Source organism: Mercenaria mercenaria, chromosome 4 (assembly GCF_021730395.1).
Source record: "Mercenaria mercenaria strain notata chromosome 4, MADL_Memer_1, whole genome shotgun sequence".
In the NCBI taxonomy this organism is placed as follows: Eukaryota; Metazoa; Mollusca; class Bivalvia; order Venerida; family Veneridae; genus Mercenaria; species Mercenaria mercenaria.
Window position 1 is genome coordinate 11,378,605 of NC_069364.1, and position 26,473 is coordinate 11,405,077.

Consider the following 26,473-nt stretch of genomic DNA (forward strand, 5'->3'; position numbering starts at 1 on the left):
TATTTTGCTCAAACTCTGTGAGTGTGTCAAGTCCTACATGTAGCAAAATCCCTATGTAGTACATAATGTTCTTCTTCAGATGGCTCAAACACTGATGAATTTATCTCTTGAACATTACATCCAGTCGCATCGATTATATTATAGTGTAGATAGTAGCTTTTCCTTCAAACAACAAAAGGTGCAAGTTGAATCTCATTTATTGGTAATCAGTTTTATTTGTGTTAAATGTTTGCCTATTGCTAAGTTCAACCCTTTGTGAGATTTGATGATTATAGGGCAGTAGTTCAGAAGTAGTTCAGCACTGTTACTACATAGGCCCTTCTTACTCTTCAAATAGACAAGCTACCATAATTAGTGTCATATAAAGGCCAAGTGTCTACTGATATCAACAAAGAGTATAGTTTCAAAGTGAAAAAAGGATCTCTGCTGCCATCCAGTAACACTAGCCTAATTTATAATCAATTTACAAATGATATTATTCTGTAACTGGTGACCAGTACAATTAAGCTGAAGGAGACAACCTCTGGCTAAAATGAGTGTACAAAATTCATTATGAACTTGACATATCAAAATAATATCTGTTAGAATGTAACAGGCATAAAAAAGTGTGCACACTTTTTAAATTAAATCAGCTGAAGGGTTAATAGTCAGTTCTGTATGCCCTGTCACCCAGATAATTGTTTTGAACATCTTAAAATGTTCAAAGAAAAAAAAAGAGATGAAAAGTTAAGGTAAGTCAAGCTGCCAGAAGTCAGCAATAAAAGACCCAGGAAATTTATTTACTATGTTTTTATTGGAAGTTCTTACTTTTTATGGTATCTGAATTTACATTGCAGGTGTTGGAAAGACTTCTCTTGTCCACCTAATGTGTCAAAATGAACCAACAACAAACCCAAGTTGGACAATTGGATGTTCAGTTGATGTTAAGGTAAGTAATATTATAATAAAAGTTACCTGCTGAGTTGTCATGTAAAAAGGTTCCTGATTTCTGGTATTTTCTTACACCAATTTAACAGTAATTCTAACACGATCCGATTCATTTTCCTATTAAACAAAGAAGGCTGATAACAGTGAATTATTATTCAACAATTCACTGTTCTGATGTCACAATTATTACGTCATAGCGTCAAACGGCATAACGGCGCGCTGGAAAAGAAACCAATTGAAAACTGGCAAATATTTAATAAATGTCGTCAAGGATGTACTTTAAATCTTTGGTAACGTGTTAGAATTGAAATAATATATCTCATTTAGTGATTTGTCGCTGAATAAATCATTGTTTGGAGTTCAGATGCAAAGGAATTATGTCACGAGGGCGCAGCCTGAGTAATATAATAACAGCATCTGAACGACAAAAAATTATTATTTCTTAAATAATTCCTCTGAAAAGCTTAGGAAATTTCTTGACTGTAAGACATATACTTTGTGAAAGTCAACATTAGTACTTATGCATTACAACCATTGCCTGCCATTAAACAGTTCCATTGTTAGAATGTTAGATGAAACAGTTTGTTCATACAATGTGAATAGTAGCATACTCTCAAGTTATCTTGGTTGTATACATTAAAGAACATGTCCACATTTATTGTTTAACCATGAAATTTCCATGATTATTGAGTCGCACACCTTCAGAAAACCAGCATAGTGCATTTGTGACCAGCATGGACCCAGACCAGCTTGCACATCCACTCAGTCAGGTCAGGATCCATGCTGTTCACTTTCAAAGCCTATTGAAATTAGAGAAACTGTTAATAAACAGCATGGATCCTGACCAGACTGAGCGGATGCGCAGGCTGGTCTGGATCCATGCTGGTCGCAAACACACTATGTTGATTTTCTCATCGGCTCATTTATTTTGACAGTTGCATGAGTATAAGGCAGGTACGGCCTCGGAGAAGACATATTTTGTTGAGCTGTGGGACATTGGAGGATGTACAGGTCATCAGAACAGTAGAACTATCTTCTACAACCCTGTCAATGGTAAGTGATCACAATGAAGGGCAAACATCCACCCAAACCATGTGTCCATTTTTTAGCTTGACTATAAGAAGTATAAAGAGCGTTATTCTAATAGACCGTTTGCTATTCAGTCAGTAAATTTTCAGTGAACACCTCTTCAAATTATAAATGGTACTGCCTAAATTGATTGATGGACTGGTCCATTTTAGAAATTTAGCAGGGTAAAGGTTAAACACTCCAATGATAGCTTGAGCTTCCCCAGATGTTCCCTATTTCACTTTCCAGCATCAAGAGTCAAGGGCACTGTCACCTGTGACAGCTTTCCTTAGTTCAGTATCCAAACTACACCTGTTGATAAAAAATTACATTAATAGATAAAAAATGATCAGCAACATTCAAAATGAAGTAAATGATTAAGTTTGAACTTAGTATAGAATTAATAAACATATTTTGCCTATATTGAACAATATGAATATAAGTGCTTTTTATTAAATTTTTCAACAGTTTGTATTGGCAAGTATATATTCTGCCAAAATTCAAAAGATATGCAAGTTCATGAAATCATTATTGCCTCCCTTTGCCTATCAGAGTTGTGGAACCAAGACCGATTGAAAATAAATGAATTTCGAAGCTACACATTATCTTAAAACTTCCCTTTTATTTCAGATAGTTGAAATATTTCGTATAATTATCAAATGCAAATGTAAAATTAGAAATAGTCCATTTTTAAAAAAAACCCAAAAAACTTTTAAATTAAAGGGAGATGATTATAGAATTTCATAAAAAGTAATGAAATATGCATTTACAGTAAGGATCTGGACCTATGTAATTGGTCTTTTTGTTTCTTAAATAAAACTGTAACAGTGCATGAAAACTGAAAATTGTCATAAAATGTTGCTGAGATGTGATTGGCCCCCTTTAGATATTTGAAACTATATGCAATATGTCATGTACAATGTATTATAAACATATATTATTTTTCTTTGAATGGAGTGTAATTTTACTTTCAGGAATCATTCTAGTCCATGATTTAACAAATAGAAAGTCACAGCATAATTTGAGATCCTGGTTGGCAGAAGTTCTAAGAAAAGATAATAAATCATCAGGAAATGGGTAGGTTTTTGTCCTATTTCAATCATTTTCACATGCCTGTTAAGGATTCAGTTGTAATAATACTCAAGGTTTCACAAACAGGAGCTACTGGAGGTGATTTCATTATAAAAACTTAGTTAAGGTAAGTATTTATCAGGTACTTTCCAGGTATGAATAGTGCATGTATCTTTTAAAGCTACTTGCTGACAGTTTGGGTGAAAATTTTCATCATGTTCATTTCCACCAAACTTTGCATAGATTGTATACATGATACTGAAAAATGATAAAAAATGTGTGAAAATAAAAAGTAGATATTGGTAAAAATGCAAGAACGTAAATTTTCTGCATTATTGTAAAAGTATTGCAATGGTTTTCTGCTTTCTGCACACTATTTCTTTTTTTTTTGCATTTATAAGAATATCTTGCAAAAATTCAAGTCAATAAGTTTGTACTACTAATCACTTTCAGAGTACTCAATTTTTATGGACTTTCGAGAGAAATTATTTTTCACATAAAATGTGAGGGTTTTTCACTTTAAATTGCATTACCTCCCTTGCACTGTCATCATTGAGAAAAATATGAAAACTGTTTTCAGTGTAGAATATATTTAATCTGACATTTATGAACAGAACTTGTGGATAAGGAAATCTCAACTGAGGTTGAGATTGAGTCTGAAAACAAGAGTTTACCAAGTTTTTGGTATATCTGAAACCTAGGATAGGATATCCTTATTATCAGAATTTAATTGATATGGTAGATTTATTTTCTCACTGTTTTGTTTATGCTTTTATTCATTTAATCAATTACCAATTATTTGAATCATATTCCAAACTGCTACAATGGCATGGTATATCAGTGACCTTATATAGTAGTAACAGTGACATTATTAAATGTAAGCAGGTGATTTTTCCAGAATGCTGTCTTACACTTGATGAATTTAACAGGAATAATAAAACCTGTAAGAAGATCCTTTGAAAGCATAGAATGCAACCAAGCAATAATAATAGCAGACTCGGTTTGACTGAGTCTGTTCATTAGAGTCATGATAAATGCAATCAAACTATAAAGACAAAGTAAAATAAAGGTCATATCAGATGTGAGACAAGCAATGTAAGATAAGATTAACTCACATGGATATATTTAATTCGAAATACTCTATCTCATACGTTACAAAATATTCTCTATTATCACATTACAGGTATGACTATGATCCTGAAGAATTTGCTGGGAACCAGATACCATTACTTGTGATAGGAACCAAAGCTGACCAAGCAGAGAATATGAGGGACAAGGGAAAATCTAGGACATCATCTGTAGCTGAAGAGTTTGGGGCTGACCAGTTTGATCTGGTGGGTATAACAGCTGTTAGGTAGCTGCTAATTTGTATTTCTGCTGTTGATTGGCAGTTCATTAAGAAAAATCACAATAAGATATTAGTTGAACATTTCATCTTTTTTTAGTCTGTACTTTCCATGTTATATTTAAATATATTTCTGCAGATAACTAAGACTTCATTTCTTTAACACATTCTTTAATGTACCTTAACACCAGCAGTTTGAACAGATTTTAAGGTTGTTAAGCCCTTTTAAATTCAAGGCCCTTTGAAGAAGTCATATCTTAATGACCTTTAGTAAAACCTAGATCTGGCATAGGAGATTTTCAGGTATGACACTGATAAATGGCATTTCATCTGTATGTAAGAAAGAACATTTTGCATTTTTCTTTCAGGATTGTCAGAATGTTAAATACCTCGCTCCTGGTTCAACTAATGCAGTAAAACTATCCAGATTTTTTGATAAAGTAAGTAAAAACTAAGGCTGCAGTGGTTTATCAAGATAGCAGTGTATTGCTATACATGGTAAAACATATTGTTGTCATGTCTTAGTTTTAGCTCAACTGAGCGCTAATGGTGAGCATTTAGAATCATTGGATGTCTGTTGTCCATCTATCTATCATCTGCAATTCCTGTAAAGAACATCTCCTCCTACACCACAAACCAATTTCAACCAAACTTCACTGGAATGTTCCTTGGTTGGACTTCTTTCAAATTCCTTCAGAAATAGATCATCCATGCAGAATTTTTCTTGCCATGGTAACTACAAGGAAAAAACTAAAAAAAAAACTAAAAGAAACAGCATTGTCTGATTTCAAAACAATGACGCAATCACCCACTTTATATGACAAAAGGTCCATAACTCTGACACCAATTTTTCATGAACTTACAATTTAAGGTTAATTTTGATGCATTTTCACTATATTTCTGTTATTACAGGACGGATTTGATTCACACTTTAAATAGCATAGTTAGTCCACATCATCACTCGATGTGTCATAAGATGCTTATGACAAAAGGGCCATAACCCATGCACCAATATTTGATGTATTATCTGCCCTTTTTACTCAGACTTTCAGGTTAAAGTTTTGAGGCACTTTCACTCTATCTCAGTAATTACTTAACAGATTTGATTCAAACATAAAAAATTTCCACATTATCACCCACATCATTTGACACAAGGCCATAACTCTGGCACCAATATTTTATTCATTATTTCCCTTTTTACTTTAAATTTCAGTTTTGATTCCCCTTTTATTAGCTCACCTGTCACATAGTGACAAGGTGAGCTTTTGTGATCACCCTTCGTTCGTCGTCCGTCGTCAGTCCGTGCGTTCGTCCGTACGTGCGTCCGTGCGTGCGTCAACAATTTCTTGTCTGCACGATAATGGTTTCATTTATGATTTTATTTTAACCAAACTTGCACACAACTTGTATCACCATGAGATCTTGGTTCCTTTCTTGAACTGGCCAGATCCCATTATGGGTTCCAGAGTTATGGCCCCTGAAAGGGCCAGAATCAGCTATTTTGATCTTGTCTGCACAATAGCAGCTTCATTTATGATTTGAATTTAATCAAACTTGCAAAAAAACTTGTGTCACCATAAGATCTCGGTTCCTTTCTTGAACCGGCCAAATCCCATAATGGGTTCCAGAGTTATGGCCCCTGAAATAGCCAAAATTCATTTATGATTTGATTTTAACCAAACTTGCACACAACTTTTATCACCACAAGATCTTGCTTCCTTTCTTCAACTGGCCAGATTCCATCATGGGTTCCAGAGTTATGGCCCCTTAAAGGTCCAAAATTGGCTAATTTGGCTTTTGCAGCCATATAGAGACTTCATTTATGGTTTTATTTGATACAAACTTCCAAAATATCTTCAGCAACAATAAATCCTGGATTCCATGACAAATCAGATCCAATCATAGGTTCCAGAGTTATTTTATATCTGATTACCTCCCCTGATTGTAATCAAAATGGATTTATATCAGTAAGAACTTATAGGACTTATTTGAAATTTCATTATTGTTATTAGTTGGACTGAGACAATCAGGGTAGATAACTATGGACTGATTTTATGTCAAATTTTTCCTCCCTTTATTTCAAATTAAAATGGGTATATCTCCATAACTAATGAAGATACTGATCTGAAATTTCATTTATGTCAACAGATTTATTTGGCAGATCCTTCTTTTGTTCACTTACAATATTTATTTTTTTTAATTACTTCCCTTTTATGTAACTATAAATAGCTTATTTTTAGTAACTTTTTTATTATTGGCCGTAGGGAAAAACCGAGACCACTTTTCTATGGTACAACATGGATGGTACCTCCAATTTTTAGGTGTATTTTGACATATCTATACCTTGTAAGAATTTTTTTTCTTTTTGGTTAAATTTCTTCCCTTTGTTGTTCCTGTCCTTTGGACTTAGATATTTTTTCCGAGGACCTTCTTGTCCTCAAGTGCAATGATAACAGGTGAGCGATATAGGGCCATCTTGGCCCTCTTGTTTAGAATTACAGTTTAATTTTAATGCTTTTTCACCATATCTGTGTTGTTATAGAATGGACTTTGGCGGTAATACGTCATAGAAATAATTTCACTCGGGCAGCACCCTCATGAAATTATTGACCCCAAAATATAACCACCCATCGTGCATAAATAGTGTTAAAACACTCTTTTTGCTATAAATAATTTCGTAGGTACATGATTGTATGAAAATGTGCAAATATATTTGTTCACAGATATTGTGTGTTATAAAGTTCTTTTGTGTTCTTTTTGACATTACCCACTATTTTGCAGGTTATTGAAAGACGATACTATTCCAGAGAAGTAAGTGTTTATTATTTCATTGATTGTACTAACCTTTCTTTCTCTGTATAGTATTTATATCAGATTTATATACATGTTGTTATTGTGTTTGAATGTCTATAAAATATTAAGGAACAAAATGGATGAAAATCAAATATATGTTCTGTGTTGAAACGTTTAAATATGACATTTGTACATAGAACATTGATGTCATTTACCATAATTACTGTTTAACCATTAGTATTTGTGGGGGACCAATTTTCATGGATTTCATTTTGCTTGCATCAGTTTATGCTAAATCCCAACAAAAACAAAAAAAAATTGATTCTTTTTGTCTTCAGAAGTTGAATCCATGAATTTTTATCTTCTATAAGTAGCTATAAATAGCTGTTTTTAACAAAAACCATGAAATTCCATACCCACATATAATAAATGAATTTACAGTAAAGATGTCCAGTAACACAACTGTTACATGATTGCTTATAAGCTGTTAGGCTTTAATTTACCAGGTCAGATGAGAAAGAAAATTGGTTTGTGGTCCTTACTGTAGACATTCATTTCAGCTCCAGGCTCTGACAGCGGTAAGTGTGTGACAGGTGTCCATTCCTTCAGGTGGGGGTAGAGGCCCTTCCCAACCCCTTCACCCCCAAGAAAATAAATAGGAATAGGTCATTAACTAAAGCATTATTTTGCATTGCTTTTTATGTCAAAGTGCTGTTTGAATTCTGTAATTAACCCTTAGGCTTCTGGTGGCGAGTGATTCTGCCTTTGCGATCAGTGCAGACCAAGATCAGCCTGCACATCTATGCAGTCTGATCATGGTCTGCACTGTTTGCCATTCAGTCAATAACTTTTTGGTATGCACCCCTTTTAACATTTAATGGTACTGTCCAAATTGAAAGATGGACAAGTTCATTATAGAAATTTAGCAGGGTAAGGGTTAAGGCAGCAAAATTGACCCAAGGCAAATGAGACAAAAAATGTATCAAGGCAACGGAGGCAAAAAAAAAAAAAGCCTTAGGCAAGTGCCTCGGTTGCCTCAGTAGTTACTATGGCAATATGCTGCAGGTTGTGCTACAGTACACAACAGAATGTATGAGAATATTGCACTGTATAAATGTTTTGACTTGTTTTAGCAGTTTAATGTGATTGGCCAGGGCTTTATTGTGATTAGCCAGGGCTTATTTCAAAGTGTTTTAGATGATTATAAACAGACTTGATAGGAATGAATTTTACTGTTACACCTTTAGCCTGCTGGTGGCAAGTATTTTTGCCTTTGCGACCAGTGCAGACCAAATCATGGTCTGCACTGTTTGCTATTCAGTCTGTAAATTTTCATTGACACCCCTTCAAATAATAAAATTAATGGTACTTCTCAAATTGAATGACAGACCAGTCCATTTTAGAAATTTAGCAGGGTAAAGGTTAATCTTTTTGTGTATAGATTTTTAGCTTGGCTTTACGAAGTATAATAGCGTCCAGATCATCTTCCATTCCATGTCCACACTTTGGTTAAAGTTTTAATGCACTTTCTCTTTATCTCTGTAATTGCTTCATGAATTTGCTTCAAAACTTGGAATAGTTATTCCTCATCATCAGTAACTGTTGTTTGTTGCATCACCTTCAGGAGGGAAGTTTGCGGAAAGTAAATGTAGCGCATGCTTTTGACACCGCTAAGCAATGTTTATAGGATATTTTGTCTATGTAACTCACATTTTGATAAATTTACAGTCCTCATTTTGTACTTGGTTGAAATGTGTTAGGTTTACTTAAGAAAAATTTATAGCAAAAGAGTGTTTTAACACTTATTTATGCATTGCATGATGGGCGGTTATACGTTGGGCGTAATAATTTCACGAGGTCGCAACCCTTGTGAAATTATTTGTACAACCTATTACCGCCCGAGTTTATAAATACTGTTAAATACAGTTTTGGTATAAATTATTTCGATTCAAATATGCCCTTAATCTAAAACAGTAGATAAAATATAGTAGCGCTCTTTCTTGGTCACAACAAAAACATTGATGTCACCGCACGTTAACGTGACGTCATTCTAGCTTAAGAGTGTTTTAACAGAGAAAAGCATATTAGAATGTTTCTATAATTACTGTTGTAATTTTGTAAAGATTTTAAATGTTTTCTTATTACAGAGATTCTCTGTATACGGTAAAAGAAAAAAAAGTCCTTAAAAGTGTATTTCATTGCAGAGAATCTCTGCTACTTTCTGCAGATGCTAGGGTCAGGAAGGGTCAGAATGTATGTCAGTTTGTAGCTCAATAAATCTCTAGAGTCAAATCTACCTAGCTGGCAAGGCTAATGCTATAATTTATTGGGCAGCATACTGTATTTGGGGATAGCCTTTTGTATTATGTAGCTGGTATAAAAGGGGTTGATTTCATGTTTTCTGGGCTTTTTCTGTGACTTCTGGGGTTAAAAGTCACAAATATATGGAAGAAAGGGAACTTACTGTTTTTGAAACAGTTATTGTATATTTGTCACCTTGTACAATATGACTTTAACATAATGGACTTAAACGTTTTAATGGGGTGACTGTAATTGTCACGCCCGGAAACTTTGTCATACTACTATCTCAGTTAACATCAGCGACTACAGTTGTATGGCTTTGTAATATTGCATAATGACTTCAAAATCTTTACAAAATCAAAGAGGAAGGGCTTTAAAGGTGATTTACATTTAATATGACAAATTTCAGATCCTGCTTGTACTTGGTTAACTTGTTAGTCCCCTACTGGTTGAAAACCAGTTTCGGGGACTATAGGAATGCGCTTTTCCGTCATTCCGTCCGTCCACAATTTCGTGTCCGGTCCATAACTCTGTCATCCATGAAGGGATTTTAATATTAGTTGGCACAAATGTTCCCCATGACAAGACGACGTGTCATGCGCAAAACCTGGACCCCTAGCTCAAAGGTCAAGGTCACAGTTGGAGGTCAAAGGTCAACAGGACTTTTTTCATGTCCGGTCCATAAGCCTCCCATCCTTGAAGGGATTTTAGTATTACTTGGCACAAATGTTCCCCATGATGAGATGACATGTCATGCGCAAATCCCGGACCCCTAGCTCAAAGGTCAAGGTCACTATTGGAGGTCAAAGGTCAACAGAGCTTTTTTCCTGTCCGGTCCATAACTCTCCCATCCATCATCCATGAAAGGATTTTAATATTACTTGGCACAAATGTTCCCCATGATGAGAGGACGTGTCATGCGCAAAGCCTGGACCCCTGGCTTAAAGGTCAAGGTCACAATTGGAGGTCAAAGGTCAACAGGGCTTTTTTCCTGTCCGGTCCATAACTCTCCCATCCATGAAGGGATTTTAATATTACTTGGCACAAATGTACCTCATAATAAGACGATGTGTCATGCACAACTTTCAGACTCCTAGCTCAAAGGTCAAGGTCACACTTAACAGTCAAATGTTAACATAGCATGAACAGGGTCTGTTTCGTGTCTGGTCCATAACTCGGACATTCATTAAGGGATATTAATATCACTTGGCACATGTGTTCCCCATGATGAGACGACGTGTCATGCGCAAATCCTGGACCCCTAGCTCAAAGGTCAAAGTCACAATTGGGGGTCAAAGGTCAACAGAGTTTTTTTCCTGTCCCGTCCATAACTCTGCAATCCATGAAGGGATTTTAATATTACTTGGCACAAATGTTCCCCATGATGAGACAACTTGTCATGCGCAAAGCCCAGACCCTTAGCTCAAAGGTCAAGGTCACAATTGGAGGTCAAAGGTCAATAAGGTTTTTTCCCTGTCCAATCCAGAACTCTGTCATCCATCAAGGGATTACAATATTACTTGGCATAAATGTTCCCCATGATGAGACGACCTGTCATGCGCAACACCCAGTACCCTAGCTTAAAGGTCAAGGTCACACTTTGAGATCAAAGATCAAGAGGATTATTTTCCTGTCCAGTCTATAACTTTGTCATGCAAAACAGGATTTAGATATTAGTTGGCACAAATATTCCCCTGGATGAGATAACATGTCATGCACAAAACCCAGGCCCAAGATCTAATGTCAAGGTCACAATTAGAGACCAATGGTCAGACACAAGAATGACTTTGTCTGGAGCATTTCTTCTTCATGCATGGAGGGATTGTGATGTAACTTGGCACAAATGTTCACCAACATAAGACGGATTGTCATGCACAAGAACCGGGTCCCTAGGTCTAAGGTCAAGGTCATATTTAGAGGTCAAAGGTCAAATTCAAGAATGACTTTGTACGAAGCATTTCTTCTTCATGCATGGAGGGATTTTGATGTAACTTGGACCAAATGTTCACCACCATGAGGCACCCTTGTTTTTAGAATTACGTCCCTTTGTTTTTACTATAAATAGATTTTATATTAACTTCTTTATTACTGGCAGTAGAGAAAAATCGAGACCACTTTTCTGTGGTACAACATGCATGGTACATCCATGTTTTAGGTGTATTTTGACCAATCTCTACCTGGTAAAGAGTTTCTTGTGGACTTATATTATATAGATTTTTTTTCTTTAGGATTAATTTCCCTTTGTTGTTACTATAAATAACTTATATGATAACTTTTTTATAATCAGCCAAAACAATTTAATATGAAAACAACTGAAAACAACTGTGGGTTTTTATATATGCACATTTTAATCCAAGTGTGTTGTTATAACATATTGTATATATAGTACAATATTGTTTATACATCATTGACAGATATCAGTTCATTATGTTATACTGTAGTAGAGAAAATTTAGGGTGCCTTCCAGTAGGGGACTTTGTATTGCATGGCAATACTTCATTCACTTGTTCTGTATGTAACTGTTTTAAATTCCTGTAATCAATACCACCTTTTGAGATGATGTTCATGAACTAGCAGATGTTCAATAGCAAGTGCATTAACTGTCTACATAGAGTTCTTAAAACTGGTTCATGAAATTTAAGTTAATGACTGTTGTTTGGGTACTTGTTGTTCATGAAATGTTTCAATGGCTTATATTCTGAGTGTTTAGATGGTGTTCTTGAATTAGCAGGTATTCACTAAAAGTACATGAAAAACCACAGACTTACCAAAAGTTTTTCTGTGACATGTTTTGAACTGTACTATCAATTTATGCAATTAAATGATGAGATAAAACATAAGAAGTATCAATTTGAAAAGAGTTGTAGATGAACTTCTTACTTATAGATTGTTTAGATATTTTAAGACATTACAGCAATTTTAGCAGTATTTAGTAATTTATATATTTAAGTCATTTAAAGATTCAGATCTTTTTTCCCAATATTATAAGTTACAAATATGACCAAGTTATTGTACTTTTTACAAAATAAAAACATAGTATACTTCTGTGGAAGCTGCAGCAATTACTCAATGATCTTTGCCTTGTACATGCATTATTAAAAGATATGTGTGCCAGTCTTTAAAAAGAATGAAAAACAATTCTTCCATCCCTGTTGAAAATACTGTGATTCTGTTCATGTACAGTTCATAAACTTATTCACACTGTCATTCACAAAAACTTCAAGAGTAAATCTTGTTGTACAAAAAAGTCATCCAACTGGCTTATGGGAGGTCGGTGGTTCTACCCAGGTGCCTGCTCATGATGAAATAATGCTTAAAGGAGTATGTGGGGTCGTCTTCAACCATCTAAAGCTGAAAACTCGCCATATAACCTGTAATTGTGTGGGCATGATGTTTAACCCAACAAAAATAATCTATACCAGAGTTTTTTAGTATGTTACCCCAGTAACAAAATGTATACACTTAGGGAGTCACAAATGGAGATACCATTTTTGTGATGAGTAAGTCCATTTCTGATGTTTCCAACAGGAAATGTGGTATTACAAACTTCAAACTATTTGCTTTAATCTTTGACACTAGATGGTCAGGTCCAGTAACTCTGAAATATGAATTATATCAGAAAACTTTTCATACTTTTGAAAGGTATGCATAAAACTTACGGTGACTGCCTGGTGGTCTAAATTAAGTAAGAAGGCCGGTAGAAGGATTAGGCCCAGTGGTCCAAAGATCTGACAGTGCAAAGGCTTACATAGCCAAATATCCTAAATTTAAGAATGAAAAAAAACTCTAATAGTTTCATAACCTAATTGTGAACAAATTTTATTCCTAATCATAATATAGTGCATATGCAATTTGAATGTTGATGTCTGACAGATATTAGAAAATGGGTGAGTCTGCTGTGAACGTTGACTTTCAGACAGATGCAGTTTTGGATTAGTTGACTTTCTGATCGATCTGACTGAATAGATCTTCTGTGGATGACACCTGTTAATATTTAAAAATGACAGGCAGTATTTCTAAGTTTGTTCCAAGCAATCTACAATATTTCTGTTTGTATATAAATAATGTTTAAAGAAGATGTAAAACAAATAAAAAATTGGAAAATGTGATCAAGTTGTTTGATTTATGAACGTAAAATTTACCCAATGTAAAGAAATCTTTCATTTCCCATTTTCTCAGTAAATAAATAATTTGGCCCACATTTCTTAGTAATTTACTAAATTATCTAAAATCTGCCAACCCCCTCTCCTACCCATTGAATTTCTGATTTACTATTAATAATTTATATGAGTACTAACCAGTTAAAAAAAATGACATAAATCGTAATATGATCTGCTTAAAACCCATATTAAGTTACGGGTAAATGCTTTTATATTTTTTTTTCAATGTAACAGTAAAGGCATATAAGACAATGCCTTTAAAAAGTTTAAAAAGTTAAACATTTCAAGTGACCTATACAGAAAAAATTACAATAACAAAATACATAACCGTCAGTAGCTTCAAATGTATATAATTATATGATACTGAACTTTGTTATGTTTATGAAAATTGTATGAAGAAGTTTACAGTTTGACAATTATTTTCATCATGATTTTCCTAACGAATGACTTTTAAGGTCTGATATGTGGGTGCTTTAAAAGCAAAAGTCAGTTTAAGTTAATTTTATTAAGAAGACAGTGTCTTAACTGGAAAGTTGGTGCTAAATTACGATTTAGGTGGAAAGGCCAGTGATATTTCAGAAATGGAAACCCAGTGTTTAGACAGAGACACTTTTGTTTTTTTTCCTCATAGAAAATTAAAATAACCACTTTATTCTAAACCTCAGTTATTCAAAAAATGTAACTCTTTGAACCTTAATTATATAAGTATTTTAAACCTATTGAAAAGCGAATATTTTGTATTCTTCATAGTAAATAGAATGACATTTTGTAAGAATTAAATCAACATTTAAAAATAGAATGACTAAGATCACAGCTTTGGAATGTCTTCAGGTTCATAACTTTAGTCTTGTCATAAGATTCTAGCAGGTAGTAGTGGGGGGACAAAATGGATGAAAAAGTTCTTTCTTTGCTAGAGAAAGTTGATAAAAAATTAGATAAATTTGAAGATCAGTTTTCTCAACAAAATGACAGAATAAACTCCTTGGAGAAAAGTCTTAAATATATCAGTGCTAGTAAAACTTCAGATGCTAAGGAAAGTATAAGAAGCAGACATAGAAATGAAAACTTTATCAATCAAATGAAAGCAGAGCTTGAAGAAGCTGACTGCAAGAAAAGAGAAGTGAAAGGAACAAAAACAAAAATAAAGAAATCAGCTTCATTTCATGAGAAATCTACGAGGATACCAACACGAATCAGGAGAAGTACTCACACTGTTCCATCTGATAAAGGTTTGTTACTTTAACATTCAAATAATAACTGTTTGATCTACTAGATTGGTAACAAGTTTTTTGTGTAGATAATTTCAGCATTATTTTGCATGATCCAGATATTTGTACATCATTCTAACTTTAAACAACTAACAGGAAAAGCCACAATTATAGTAACTTTAAGAGTGTCGATTTTATTGCTAAATATAAATGTATCTCACTGTAAAATTAGGCCCTATAAAAAAAATATATATTTTTATTTCTCAGAATTCAACCAAGTTGTAACAGTTAAATGTTGCTTTTCTGCACACCTAATTATCCTGAAAGTTTTAAAGCAATGCATCTTTAAATGAAGCAACAAAATAAATTCTTAAAACTTTAATTTTTTTGGAAATCTATAAGGCCTAAAAGAAATTTCTTTCTTTCGGGTAACATGCTTAAAAAAATTAGGGTAGGTGTGGGTTGGAAATTTTATTTTTTTTTAAATTTTTTTTTTTAGACCTTTCGGAAATTATTTTTGTGTCAAAAAATGAATACAAATAAGGGGGTTATGCCATGAGAGCATCATTAAGTTGATTTCTAACATCACTGACCATGTTTAAAGCATAAAAAGAGCAGTTTTGCAGCTTTTTTTTTTAAAAGTTGAAAAAAATATTCTCTAAGGCCATAAAACAAAAAAATAATTTTTGTACGCCTAATGGGAAATTCCCAACCAAACATTTTTAACTTCTGAATAGCTTTTTGTTTGTTTTGGGTTTAACGCCGTTTTTCAACAGTATTTCAGTTATGTAACAGCGGGCATTTAACCTAATCAGTGTTCCTGGATTCTGTACCAGTACAAACCTGTTCTCCACAAGTAACTGATAACTTCCCCACATGAATCAGAGATGGAGGACGAATGATAGCATGATTGGATACAGTCAGAAATGTGTAATAGAACATTACATTTTTTTTAAAACATAACATATTGGCATGATGCAAATGTTTGAAACCTTGTTCTTGTGGAATTTCCACATTTCTTGTTATTTATATTTTAGACGAGGAGAGAAGGTTGAACAGCTTCCGTCGTGAGTGTTTGTCAAAAGCCATACAATGGAATGTTGTTGATCTCGTGAAAGCTGCTTCGGAAGGACAAAGCATCATTCTACCAAAATGGCTCTGCAGAGAAGAGATCAAAACTATAAAGATAGGAAGTGACAGGAAAAATCATTTGAGAAGATTCCTTTGTATTTTGATAAACAAAGACTTTGTCACCATGCAGGAGTGGCTACAGAGCTGCAAACTTGATGAGAAAGTTGTTAAACGGGTATGGGAAACATTTGAAGAATTTAGCGATATTGAGACAAATAAGTCTAGAATGAAATGTTTCCGTTGCAGACTGGTTGAAACTGTCAATGTATTAGATGTTGTGGATCACCTGTTCAGTGCAGAAATCATCTCGTCAGAACTGTATCTGAAAATTTCATGTTCAGAGTTAATTGTTGGAGCTCAGGAAGGACTTTGGAAAGAAGTGTTAGAAGAATGCAGGCGTTATATTCATCCCAAGGCATTAGTAACAGCCTTCAAAATATCCATGACAGATAAACTGAGTTTATTGAATGATAAAGAAAAATTCGAATATGAATCTTTGCTCAGTATGACTGATGAAACAGAACCTGCAGGTCTCTTTACTTGCCATTGCCAAGAGAGGTGTTCAAAATCCTTCCATCCTGTCTCATGCCTAAAATCCATGTCTTTAGCGGGTGTCTATTTTTCGCCACCACCTCAGCGGAAAAGAGAAAATTCTTCAACTTCAAGTGAAAATCCTCAATCGAGTTTGTCATCCGGCACTTCTTGTGAGACAGTAGCAGAAGAAAGCAAGAGCAGGGAAGACATTCTGACTAGTCCGGATGAAGAGACTGAGCTGAAGAAACCTGTTGTCCCACCTAGAATTCCCAAAGGAAATCAGGGACCAGATTGGAAAGGCGAGATTGTAAAGTTTCGAGGTAGACCACAAAGTGACAACTCAAGGACATTACGAAGAAAGTCTAAACAGAAAGAGGAAATCTGTCTTTCCGAATCCAGTTCGGATTATTTTGATGGAGAACAAAAGCCTGCTATTCCAGTGAGGAACAGGGTTAAGTCTGTTACCAATATGTCCAGCCAAAGGCTGGAAAATAAGCCAAATGTGATAAGAGCGCAAAATGTGTATATTGATTCTGGTCCAAAATACTTTCTTCCTAAAGGAAGAGCCAGTAGTTCAAGTGAAAGCTCAAGAGACTAGATATTGTTTAAGTCAGGTCTTTGGTTGTTTTTATATTATGAAAAAATCTTTTTCAATAACCTGTGTGAAAGTAATATTACATTTGCATACTTTGTACTGGAGATTATTTTGGGAGTTGATATTAGAAAGGTTGTGATTTCATACCTGTACTTATATGTATAAATGCGGGATTTTCAACTTCATTTCAACAAGGGTCTGAGGGTCAAATTTCAGAGCATTGTAAGGTAATCATACCATTCAGCTCTGCATGTTAAACCAAATGTAAAGTTTAGAATATGTAGATTTACTTGTAGTGAGTGACTCAATTAAAGTTTAGCAGGTGCTCATATCTATGTGTAGGGTATCTATGTCTATGTCAATGTTCTACTGCTTAGCAATCCTTAATGATTATGACTAGCAGGCGCGTATTTACCACCTGTACAAGTATTGAAATCACAACTTCTCTTTATGATGAGATTGATATTTTGGGTTTAAACTGTCTTGGATGTTTTTCATATTTTATCTTATAGAATTGAATTTATCATCATTTATTTCTCTGCTAATATATTGAATGGCTTTAGTTGTAAAGTGTTTAAAAAGTGCAATTTTGTTCATAGTGTTGTGAAATTGTAAAATTTTATAGAAGTGCAATATAATTACTTTTGTTGTTAAATCATGTTGAAACTCTCTCAACCTTAGCTGCTCATGCATGGTTAAATTTTGTTGTTGTTGTTTTAACTTTAAATAGTGAGATTTATTCTACTGCTCCAGTTACTGGCATCAGGTTTGGTCATATCTTAGTAACCATTGCATGTTTTGGAGTGGAACTTCATAGAAGGGTTTTCAGTCATAAGACCTACTGAATTAGTGAAGATAAATGACTCTTGGTTTGAATTTAATGTAAACTAGGGTCACTTTTCGATTAAGAAAATTTGGTTAAAGTTTTGCATGCTAGTAACTATCGAGCTGGGTCTCAGTAATGGCTATATTTATCAGACTGAAACTTCACACAAGGCTTCCTAGTCATCAAATCAACTGAAAAAATCATCCACTAAGATAACTCTTGGTTGAGTATAATGTACATTATGACCCTTTTTCCACTTAAAAAATTGCATAAAGATTTATGTGCAACTAACTATCAAGCTGTGTCTTAGGAACACGTTAGATAACTCTTGATTATATTAATTTAGTAGGAATTATTGGCCATTTTGAACTTGAAAAAATTTGTTTAAGTATTGTATGCAACATGTTACCTTTTGTTAATTTTTGTAATATATTGTTATGAAATAATGAAGTTACTATAAAGTTTTGGCTATGTTCAGCTTGGAATTTGTTCAGTAGTCCAGTATGCTGTCTTACGGATAGCTCTTATTGTTATGTTTTTGAAACATTTTTCTCTTGGTGGCAGCTTATATAATTATCATTGTCTTCAGAAAACCAATATGTCTCAGGAGATGGATTTTCTATATTTTTGTCAAAAGTGAATCTCAATAAATGAAAAGATTACCAAATGAATTCTTGTTTATACATAATAGTCAGTTTAATTACCTCAAAGAAATTATCAATTTATAATACCTAAACACCATTTTAGCCCAGCTAGCTGAGCTGAAGATGCAAAATAATCTTAGGTTGAAGCTATTAGTATAATATAACTCATAAACAGTGCAGTTACCAATCAGTTGACATTAACATTTTGTGTTTAGTCCTGCGCAATTTATTGCTCTTTGGAACAGTGGTTCCGAATTTTGCCAAATTTGGTCTACAGAACCTGAGCATCAGGTTTTCTCATACTGAATGGGGATAAAAAAAAGTGGCTACATGGTCTTAAAGGTAAAGGTGACAATTGGAGGTCAAAGGTTATAGATCATTTTCATATTCAGCCAGCCGGGTGGGTATTTAGATAACTCGGTACAAACATTGACCTTAACATAACATAACAATGTGTAACCTGCAAGGCTCAGAGTTCAAGGACACACTTGATATCACACTTTTTAGCTGGACTATTCAAAGAATAGGTAGAGCTGTTGGACTCACCCGTTTGTCAGCGTCGGCATCCGCATCCCGATTTGGTTAAGTTTTTGTTTGTTTAGCTGGTATCTCAGTAACCACTTACGGGAATGGATTGAAACTTCACACAGTTATTTACTGTGATAAACTGACTTACACTGCACAGCTTCCATATTAACTCTATTATGCTTTTTAACAAAATTATGCCTCTCTTTTGACTTAGCAATTTTCGGTTAATTTTTTGTATGTAAGCTGGTATCTCATACAATACCCAATAATGGGAATGGATTGGAACTTCACACACTTGTTCACAGTCATGATCTGACATGCAGTGCACAGGTTCTATAACTCTACTGTGCCTTTTTACAAAATTATGCCAGGAGTTTTTGGTTAAATTTTTTATGTAAGCTTGTATCTCAATACCCAATGATTGGAATTGATTGAAACTTCACACACTTGTTCACTGTGATGAACGTACATGCATTGTACAGGTTTACAATTTTTTTCCCCTTTTCCCATTTATATCTATTCAAATGACAAGGCTGTTGAAAAGTTGAGCATTGCTGTCCGCATACAGCTCTTGTTGTTGAATATTTTCAGTCATTGGCCTTGTTAGCCTTTATTTTTGACAAATTTATGCCCCTTTTTGGCTTAGAATTCCAGGTTTAAGTTTTGCATGTAAGCAGGTTTCTCTTTAACTACTTGGTCAGTTGCTTTCAAAGTTAAACCGTGTCTTTAGCATCATGAGATGACCTCCCACGACAAGTTACATAACTCTAGCTTTTATTTTGTTAAAATTATGCCTCTTTCAACATTATAATTTTGCATGTAAGCCGTTTCTCAGAAACTTCTATGCAAATGCTTTCAAACTTTACACATGTCTTCCGCATCATGAGATGACCTTCCAGGACAAGTTACATAACTCTAGGTTTTATAATGTCAAAATTATGCCCCTTTTTAACATATAAATTTTGTGACAGTTTTGCATGTAATCATGTTTCTCAGGAATTACTTGAACAAATGTTTTCAGGTTCTACATACATCTTTGGCATCATGGAATGACCTCTCTAGGCAAGTTTCATAACTCTGGCTTACATATTAGCAAAATTTTGTCCCTTTTTCAACTTAGAAAATTTTGCTAAAGCTTTTGTATGTAAGCTAGTATAAAGGTGGAAGGGCTTCAAATACTCGAGTGTGCTGTCATTAGACAGCTGTTGTTACATTATACATCAGACTCTAAAATTTTAAGATTCACAAGTTTTAGTTCAGTCAAACTGTTAAGGAGTAGCTGATGTTTTTCACAGTTGCCTTGTCTTGACCTTGACTTATTCTTAATCAAGTTACAAAAGTTATTCTGTTTCTACCACAATAACAATAATATTGCAGGTAAATGATTAAATGTAGTATGGCTGATAAAAAGGACAGTAACAATCTAATGTACTGAAATGTTTAAGTACCAGGGGTTGTGAAGTAAATTTTTGTGGTTAACCGCAGACAAAAAACTGGTGGTATTGTAGATAAGTGACATGTTTACATTCTTTTTAAGTGAAATGAGATTTATAATTGTCCCAAAAGTTGGTTTATTTAGGGAAATACCCATAAGATAGTAGGGCTGCCTTGTATATTAAACTAACATTTTAATACTTTATAGGCATGTTTCATTATTATCCATGACTTTATAAGATAGAATAAAGAGGAAAAGAGAAAGCTACTTCATGCAGTAGCAAGTAAATTTTCAGTATTTGTATGTGAAATTAAAGAAAATTAAGCTTGAGGTCAGGTATATTCTAAAAATAGCTTATAAAAATGCTGGAGCCCGGTTTCTGGAGTGCACAGTGCACTTTAGATATTGAAACTTGTGTAGACTATTCCTTAAGTGCAGTGTCAAGGTTGAAAAAATAGAAATTTGTAATTTCTTTATTTTTCATCATACAAAATACACATTTTTAAGCTGCACTCTAAGGAAACCCACTGTATGGTCATGTGACTTTTTGGCGGGGAATAAATCAGCATACCTATTATATACAGTCTTTAGTCATGCATGTCATTTAACAAAATAACTGGAGACAGAAAGGAATATTTTATTGAAAGTGTAATGGAACAAACTGTCATAAGTTTACTACAGAAAGTCGACAGAAGACTGGAGAACATTGAGACACAGATTTATAAACAAAATGATAGATTAAATTCTTTAGAAAAAATTGTGAAACTTACTAATGCTCAAAGTAAATTGGACAATCAGGACAGTGGTACAAAATCTACAGTCAGTTCGGGTGAAAGTGATAACTTCCTAAATCATGTAAAGGCAGAGCTAAGAAATGTGGGAAAAGGGATAACAGGAGACGGAAAAACTAGGTCAAAAATAAAGAAGACTAGCTCTTTTAACGAGAAACCTTCTTCAAAGCCAGTTCGAGTCAGAAGAAGCCCTCACACCATTCCTTCAGATAAAGGTTTGTTTTATTTTTGTTTTTCAGTTATTATAATACATGTTTATGTACAACATGTGTATAGTTGAATTTCTAATTTAGCACTGAGCTTTTTTTGTGGATTTATTATGATTTATAGTTATCATTTACTCACACTTTCATAAAAACTTTGAGTTATAATACATTATGTAAAGTTGAAGTTTTGTGGCGTGGCCGATGCATATTTTAATTGACTATTATAGTATAAACAATATTACTCATCGGTGGCAGAATTATTACATAAACTTGAGGTGGTTCTAACTTTTGTTATTTCAGATGAAGAAAGAAGAATTAACAGCTTCCGTCGGGAATGCTTGTCGAAAGCTATACAATGGCATCTAGTTGATTTGATAAATGCTGTGCCAGAAAAACATGAATTTGTGCTCCCAAAATGGCTTAGTAGGGAAGAGGTGAAATTTGTAATGGAAGGAACGGACAGGAAAAACCACTTCAGGCGATTCCTATGTGTTCTCAGGAAGAAGGAATTTGGAACAATGCAGGAATGGCTACATATTTGTGGGTTTGATGAGAAAGTGGTAAAGCAGGTCTGGGAAACATTCCAGGAATTTAGTGACAAAGATATGAATATGTCAAGATTGAAGTGTTTGCGATGCAGACTTATTGACGGTGTAAGTGTTGTGAATGTGGCTGATTATTTATATAGTGCTGATATTTTGACATCAGAGCAAGAATATTTGAGAATTTCCAGTTCTGAAAGACCAGTTGGTGCACAGGATGAACTCTGGAAATACGTTTTGCAACAATGTGAGAAGTATATATGCCCAGAAGTGGTTGCTATAGCTTTGAAAGTGGCGCTGACAGATCAGCTGAATATAGTGGATGATGATGAGATATTGGTGTACGAGTCTTTGCTCAATGACATTGATGCCAGCGATACTCAAGAATTACTAGCATGCCGCTGCAATGTGAGATGTTCCCAGTCACTTCATCCGCCATCCTGTCTGAAAACCATGTCTTTAGCAGGTGTCTATTTTTCACCACCAACTCGGCGAAAACGAGAAAAGTCATCATCGTCAGGTGGAAGTCCACAGTCCAGTAGTTCCTCTAACTCGTCTGTTGAGACCGTTTGTAACGGTACCAATGACGAAAGAGGAGATAGAAATGAAGAGATTCTGAACCCTGATGATGAAACTTTCCTGAAGCAACCTTTTGGTACAACTAAAAATGAAAAGCTGAAACCAGAAGGAAACGGTATAGTTTCAAACCTCGCATTAAGGCCACGGAGTGCCAGGTCAAGGTCATTGCGCAGAAGGTCTCAACAAAAGGTTGAAAATTTTCCATCTGATTCAAGCATAGAAAATTTTGATAGGGAAAATATAAAAGCTGGTCCAGTCAGAAATAGTTACAAGTCAGTAACAAGCAAACTTGAAAATAAACCAAGTGTGATACCAGTTCACGCAAATACAGTGTATATAGACACTGGAACAAAATATAATATACAACTAAGAAAAGGAAGATCTAGTGAGAGCTGTAGTGAACATTAAAATCTGTTTTCCCCAGTTACAGCCCCTTAAAAGCCTTGCAGGAAAACATGATGATGACAAACCCTGGTGAGGAACAAAGTTGTAGATTACATTTTATCTGCATTATGAAATCGAAATGCTGTTTCAGCTAAACACAATTAAAATATGAATCAGGGAAACATTAGTTTCAATATTTTCAAGCATCAGTTAAATACTCGAGTGATACCGGCAGGGAATCTATGGATCATTTATAACTTCCTTCCAAGTACTAATATTTACTGTACTGGGTAGTCCAGTTAAGTGGGTTATGATCCTAGGTCAGATAAATGTATACATTTTTCTGAAAAATTCAAGATGGACAAAAGCGCTCACATGATTTTTAACAAATAGGACAAGAAACACCTCCCATTGTACTGTAGAGTTGTTATTTATGGGAGTATCAATTGGAAGAAAAACTGATTTTTGAAGAGATGTGGCAGACTGTTAAAGCCTTTTTTGTGACATACGTTTTTATTATTATTTACTTTAAATTATAAATATTGTTTTTATAAAAGATTTATGTTCCTTTATTGGTGTTGGCAGCTTTAATTTCATGTTTTATTCTTTAAGAATAGTATTAAAACTAAATAATAAATGTAGCACTTAACTCAATGTTGTTTGTTCATTTATGGTCTGAAGTATTTTTTGTAGTCTAATTCATGTAATGGCTAAACCTGCAATCTGTCAATTTACATTGGGGATAGACTTTCATTATGTATATTTATAATTATATATCATTTGCTATTTAAAGCATATCTCTTTCACTTTTTTGGGGCAAAATTATTTTCTCTCAGAAATTAATAACATGTGGGTGATGTGAAAGTGATTAGACTGGTACAGACTTATAGTGGTACAGACTTACAGACATGAATATTACAAGATATCCGAATAAGTTACCAAAAATATTGTGCGGAATGGAGTGAAGGGTTGCAACACTTTTGAAATTATGGAGAAAATCAACATTCTTCTTGTTAGCTCACCTGTCACAAAGTGACAAGGTGAGCTTTTGTGATCGCGCGGTGTCCGTCGTCCGTCCGTGCGTCCGTCCGTGCGTCCGTCCGTCCGTCCGTAAACTTTTGCTTGTGACCACTCTAGAGGTCACATTTTTCATGGGATCTTTATGAAAGTTGGTCAGAATGTTCATCTTGATGATATCTAGGTCAAGTTCGAAACTGGGTCACGTGCCATCAAAAACTAGGTCAGTAGGTCTAAAAATAGAAAACCTTGTGACCTCTCTAGAGGCCATATATTTCACAAGATCTTCATGAAAATTGGTCAGAATGTTCACCTTGATGATATCTAGGTCAAGTTTGAAACTGGGTCACGTGCCTTCAAAAACTAGGTCAGTAGGTCTAAAAATAGAAAAACCTTGTGACCTCTCTAGAGGCCATATATTTCACAAGATCTTCATGAAAATTGGTCAGAATGTTCACCTTGATGATATCTAGGTCAAGTTCGAAACTGGGTCACGTGCCGTCAAAAACTAGGTCAGTAGGTCTAAAAATAGAAAAACCTTGTGACCTCTCTAGAGGCCATATATTTCACAAGATCTTCATGAAAATTGGTCAGAACGTTCACCTTGATGATATCTAGGTCAAGTTCGAAACTGGGTCACGTGTTTTCAAAAACTAGGTCAGTAGGTCAAATAATAGAAAAACCTTGTGACCTCTCTAAAGGCCATATTTTACATGGGATCTGTATGAAAGTTGGTCTAAATGTTCATCTTGATGATATCTAGGTCAAGTTCGAAACTGGGTCACGTGCGGTCAAAAACTAGGTCAGTAGGTCTAAAAATAGAAAAACCCTGTGACATCACTAGAGGCCATATATTTCATGAGATCTTCATGAAAATTGGTCAGAATGTTCATCTTGATGATATCTAGGTCAAGTTCGAAAGTGGGTCACGTGCCTACAAAAACTAGGTCAGTAGGTCAAATAATAGAAAAACCTTGTGACCTCTCTAGAGGCCATATTTTTCATGGGATCTGTATGAAAGTTGGTCTGAATGTTCATCTTGATGATATCTAGGTTAAATTCGAAACTGGGTCAACTGAGGTCAAAAACTAGGTCAGTAGGTCTAAAATTATTAAAATCTTTTGACCTCTCTAGAGGCCATATTTTTCAATGGCTCTTCATGAAAATTGATCTGAATGTTCACCTTGATGATATCTAGGTCAGTTTCGAAACTAGGTCACGTGCGGTCAAAAACTAGGCCAGTAGGTATAAAAATAGAAAAACCTTGTGACCTCTCTAGAGGCCATATTTTTCATGAGATCTTCATGAAAATTAGTGAGAATGTTCACCTTGATGATATCTAGGTCAAGTTTAAAAGAGGGTCACATAACTTCGAAAGTTAGGTCAATAGGTCAAATAATAGAAAAACCTTGTGACCTCTAGAGACCATATTTTTCAATGGATCTTCATGAAAATTGGTCAGAATTTTTATCTTGATAATATCTAGGTCAAGTTCAAAACTGGGTCACATGAGCTCAAAAACTAGGTCACTATGTCAAATAATAGAAAAAAGGACGTCATACTCAAAACTGGGTCATGTGGGAAGAGGTGAGCGATTCAGGACCATCATGGTCCTCTTGTTATTATTGGCCATAGGGAAAAACCGAGACCACTTTTCTGTGGTACAACATGGATGGTACCTTCAATTTTTACATGTATTTTGACATATCTGTACCTTGTAAGAATTTTTTTTTCTTTTTGGTTAAATTTCTTCCCTTTGTTGTTATGGTCCTTTGGACTTATATATTTTTTCTGAGGACCTTCTTGTCCTCCAGTGCAGTGATAACAGGTGAGCGATATAGGGCCATCATGGCCCTCTTGTTTTTTAACCCTTACCCTGCTAAAGTTCTATAATGAACTTGTCCATCTTTCAATATGGACAGTACCATTAACTGTTCAAAGGGGTGCTTACCTAAAAGATACTGACTGAATAGCGAACAGTGCAGATCATGATCAGACTGCATGGATGTGCAGGCTGATCATGATCTACACTGGTCACAAAGGCAGAATCAATCGTGTCCAGCATGATAAGGGTTGATCAATATCTAATACTTATTTTTACTAACTTCATCACTTTTCAGTGACATATGTAACTAAATATATATTTTTTGCCAAACTTGGTGGAAATAAACATACCGAAAAATTTCACCCCATTTACCGGGGAGTAGATTTAATCTTGATAAATATGTGATGAATGTATTATAATTTTGTTCAAGGTTAAGTGATCACATGATGTCGGTAACAAAAGACAGTCAGGAGGTTAAATATTTTGTCTGCGTAGGTTATATTTTTAGCTCATTTAATAAATAATTTGTGTTTTTGCATGCATGTAACATGAATGCATTCACA

The 26,473-nt window shown here is 34.5% G+C and overlaps 3 protein-coding genes across 5 annotated transcripts in view; all 3 read left to right on the top strand.

Moving 5' to 3' along the window:
- The first annotated feature begins 805 nt into the window (after positions 1-805).
- The window catches only part of LOC123551002 (rab-like protein 3), a 49,958-nt gene continuing 24,290 nt past the window's right edge, over positions 806-26,473 (top strand). For 2 of the 3 annotated variants that reach the window (XM_053540441.1, XM_053540440.1), the window contains exons 1-6: positions 806-928; positions 1,863-1,980; positions 2,970-3,072; positions 4,250-4,400; positions 4,780-4,851; positions 7,193-7,222. In XM_053540441.1, the coding sequence (XP_053396416.1) occupies positions 866-928; positions 1,863-1,980; positions 2,970-3,072; positions 4,250-4,400; positions 4,780-4,851; positions 7,193-7,222 (537 nt within the window). In that variant the 5' untranslated portion in view covers positions 806-865. Of the gene's footprint in view, positions 929-1,862; positions 1,981-2,969; positions 3,073-4,249; positions 4,401-4,779; positions 4,852-7,192; positions 7,223-7,764; positions 7,783-26,473 lie in introns of all 3 variants that reach the window. The other variant, XM_053540439.1, reaches the window with a different exon arrangement.
- On the top strand, positions 14,326-18,630 carry LOC128545924 (uncharacterized). Its single transcript, XM_053540436.1, has 2 exons — positions 14,326-14,894; positions 15,911-18,630. Exons 1-2 carry the CDS (start codon positions 14,552-14,554, stop codon positions 17,134-17,136), a joined length of 1,569 nt encoding a protein of 522 aa, XP_053396411.1. The 5' UTR covers positions 14,326-14,551; the 3' UTR covers positions 17,137-18,630.
- Positions 20,825-23,717, top strand: LOC123551003 (uncharacterized). The gene is made up of 2 exons (XM_045339595.2): positions 20,825-21,572; positions 21,864-23,717. The coding sequence occupies exons 1-2, from the start codon at positions 21,164-21,166 to the stop codon at positions 23,090-23,092; spliced, it is 1,638 nt and encodes a 545-aa protein (XP_045195530.2). The 5' UTR covers positions 20,825-21,163; the 3' UTR covers positions 23,093-23,717.

Bases quoted from the DNA above. Each gene is read 5' to 3' on its own strand.
- LOC128545924 (XM_053540436.1), top strand. From the start codon at position 14,552: ATGGATGAAAAAGTTCTTTCTTTGCTAGAGAAAGTTGATAAAAAATTA. The intron at 14,895-15,910 runs GTTTGTTACTTT...TTTATATTTTAG, and splicing joins CACTGTTCCATCTGATAAAG to ACGAGGAGAGAAGGTTGAAC.
- LOC123551003 (XM_045339595.2), top strand. From the start codon at position 21,164: ATGTCATTTAACAAAATAACTGGAGACAGAAAGGAATATTTTATTGAA. The intron at 21,573-21,863 runs GTTTGTTTTATT...TTGTTATTTCAG, and splicing joins CACCATTCCTTCAGATAAAG to ATGAAGAAAGAAGAATTAAC.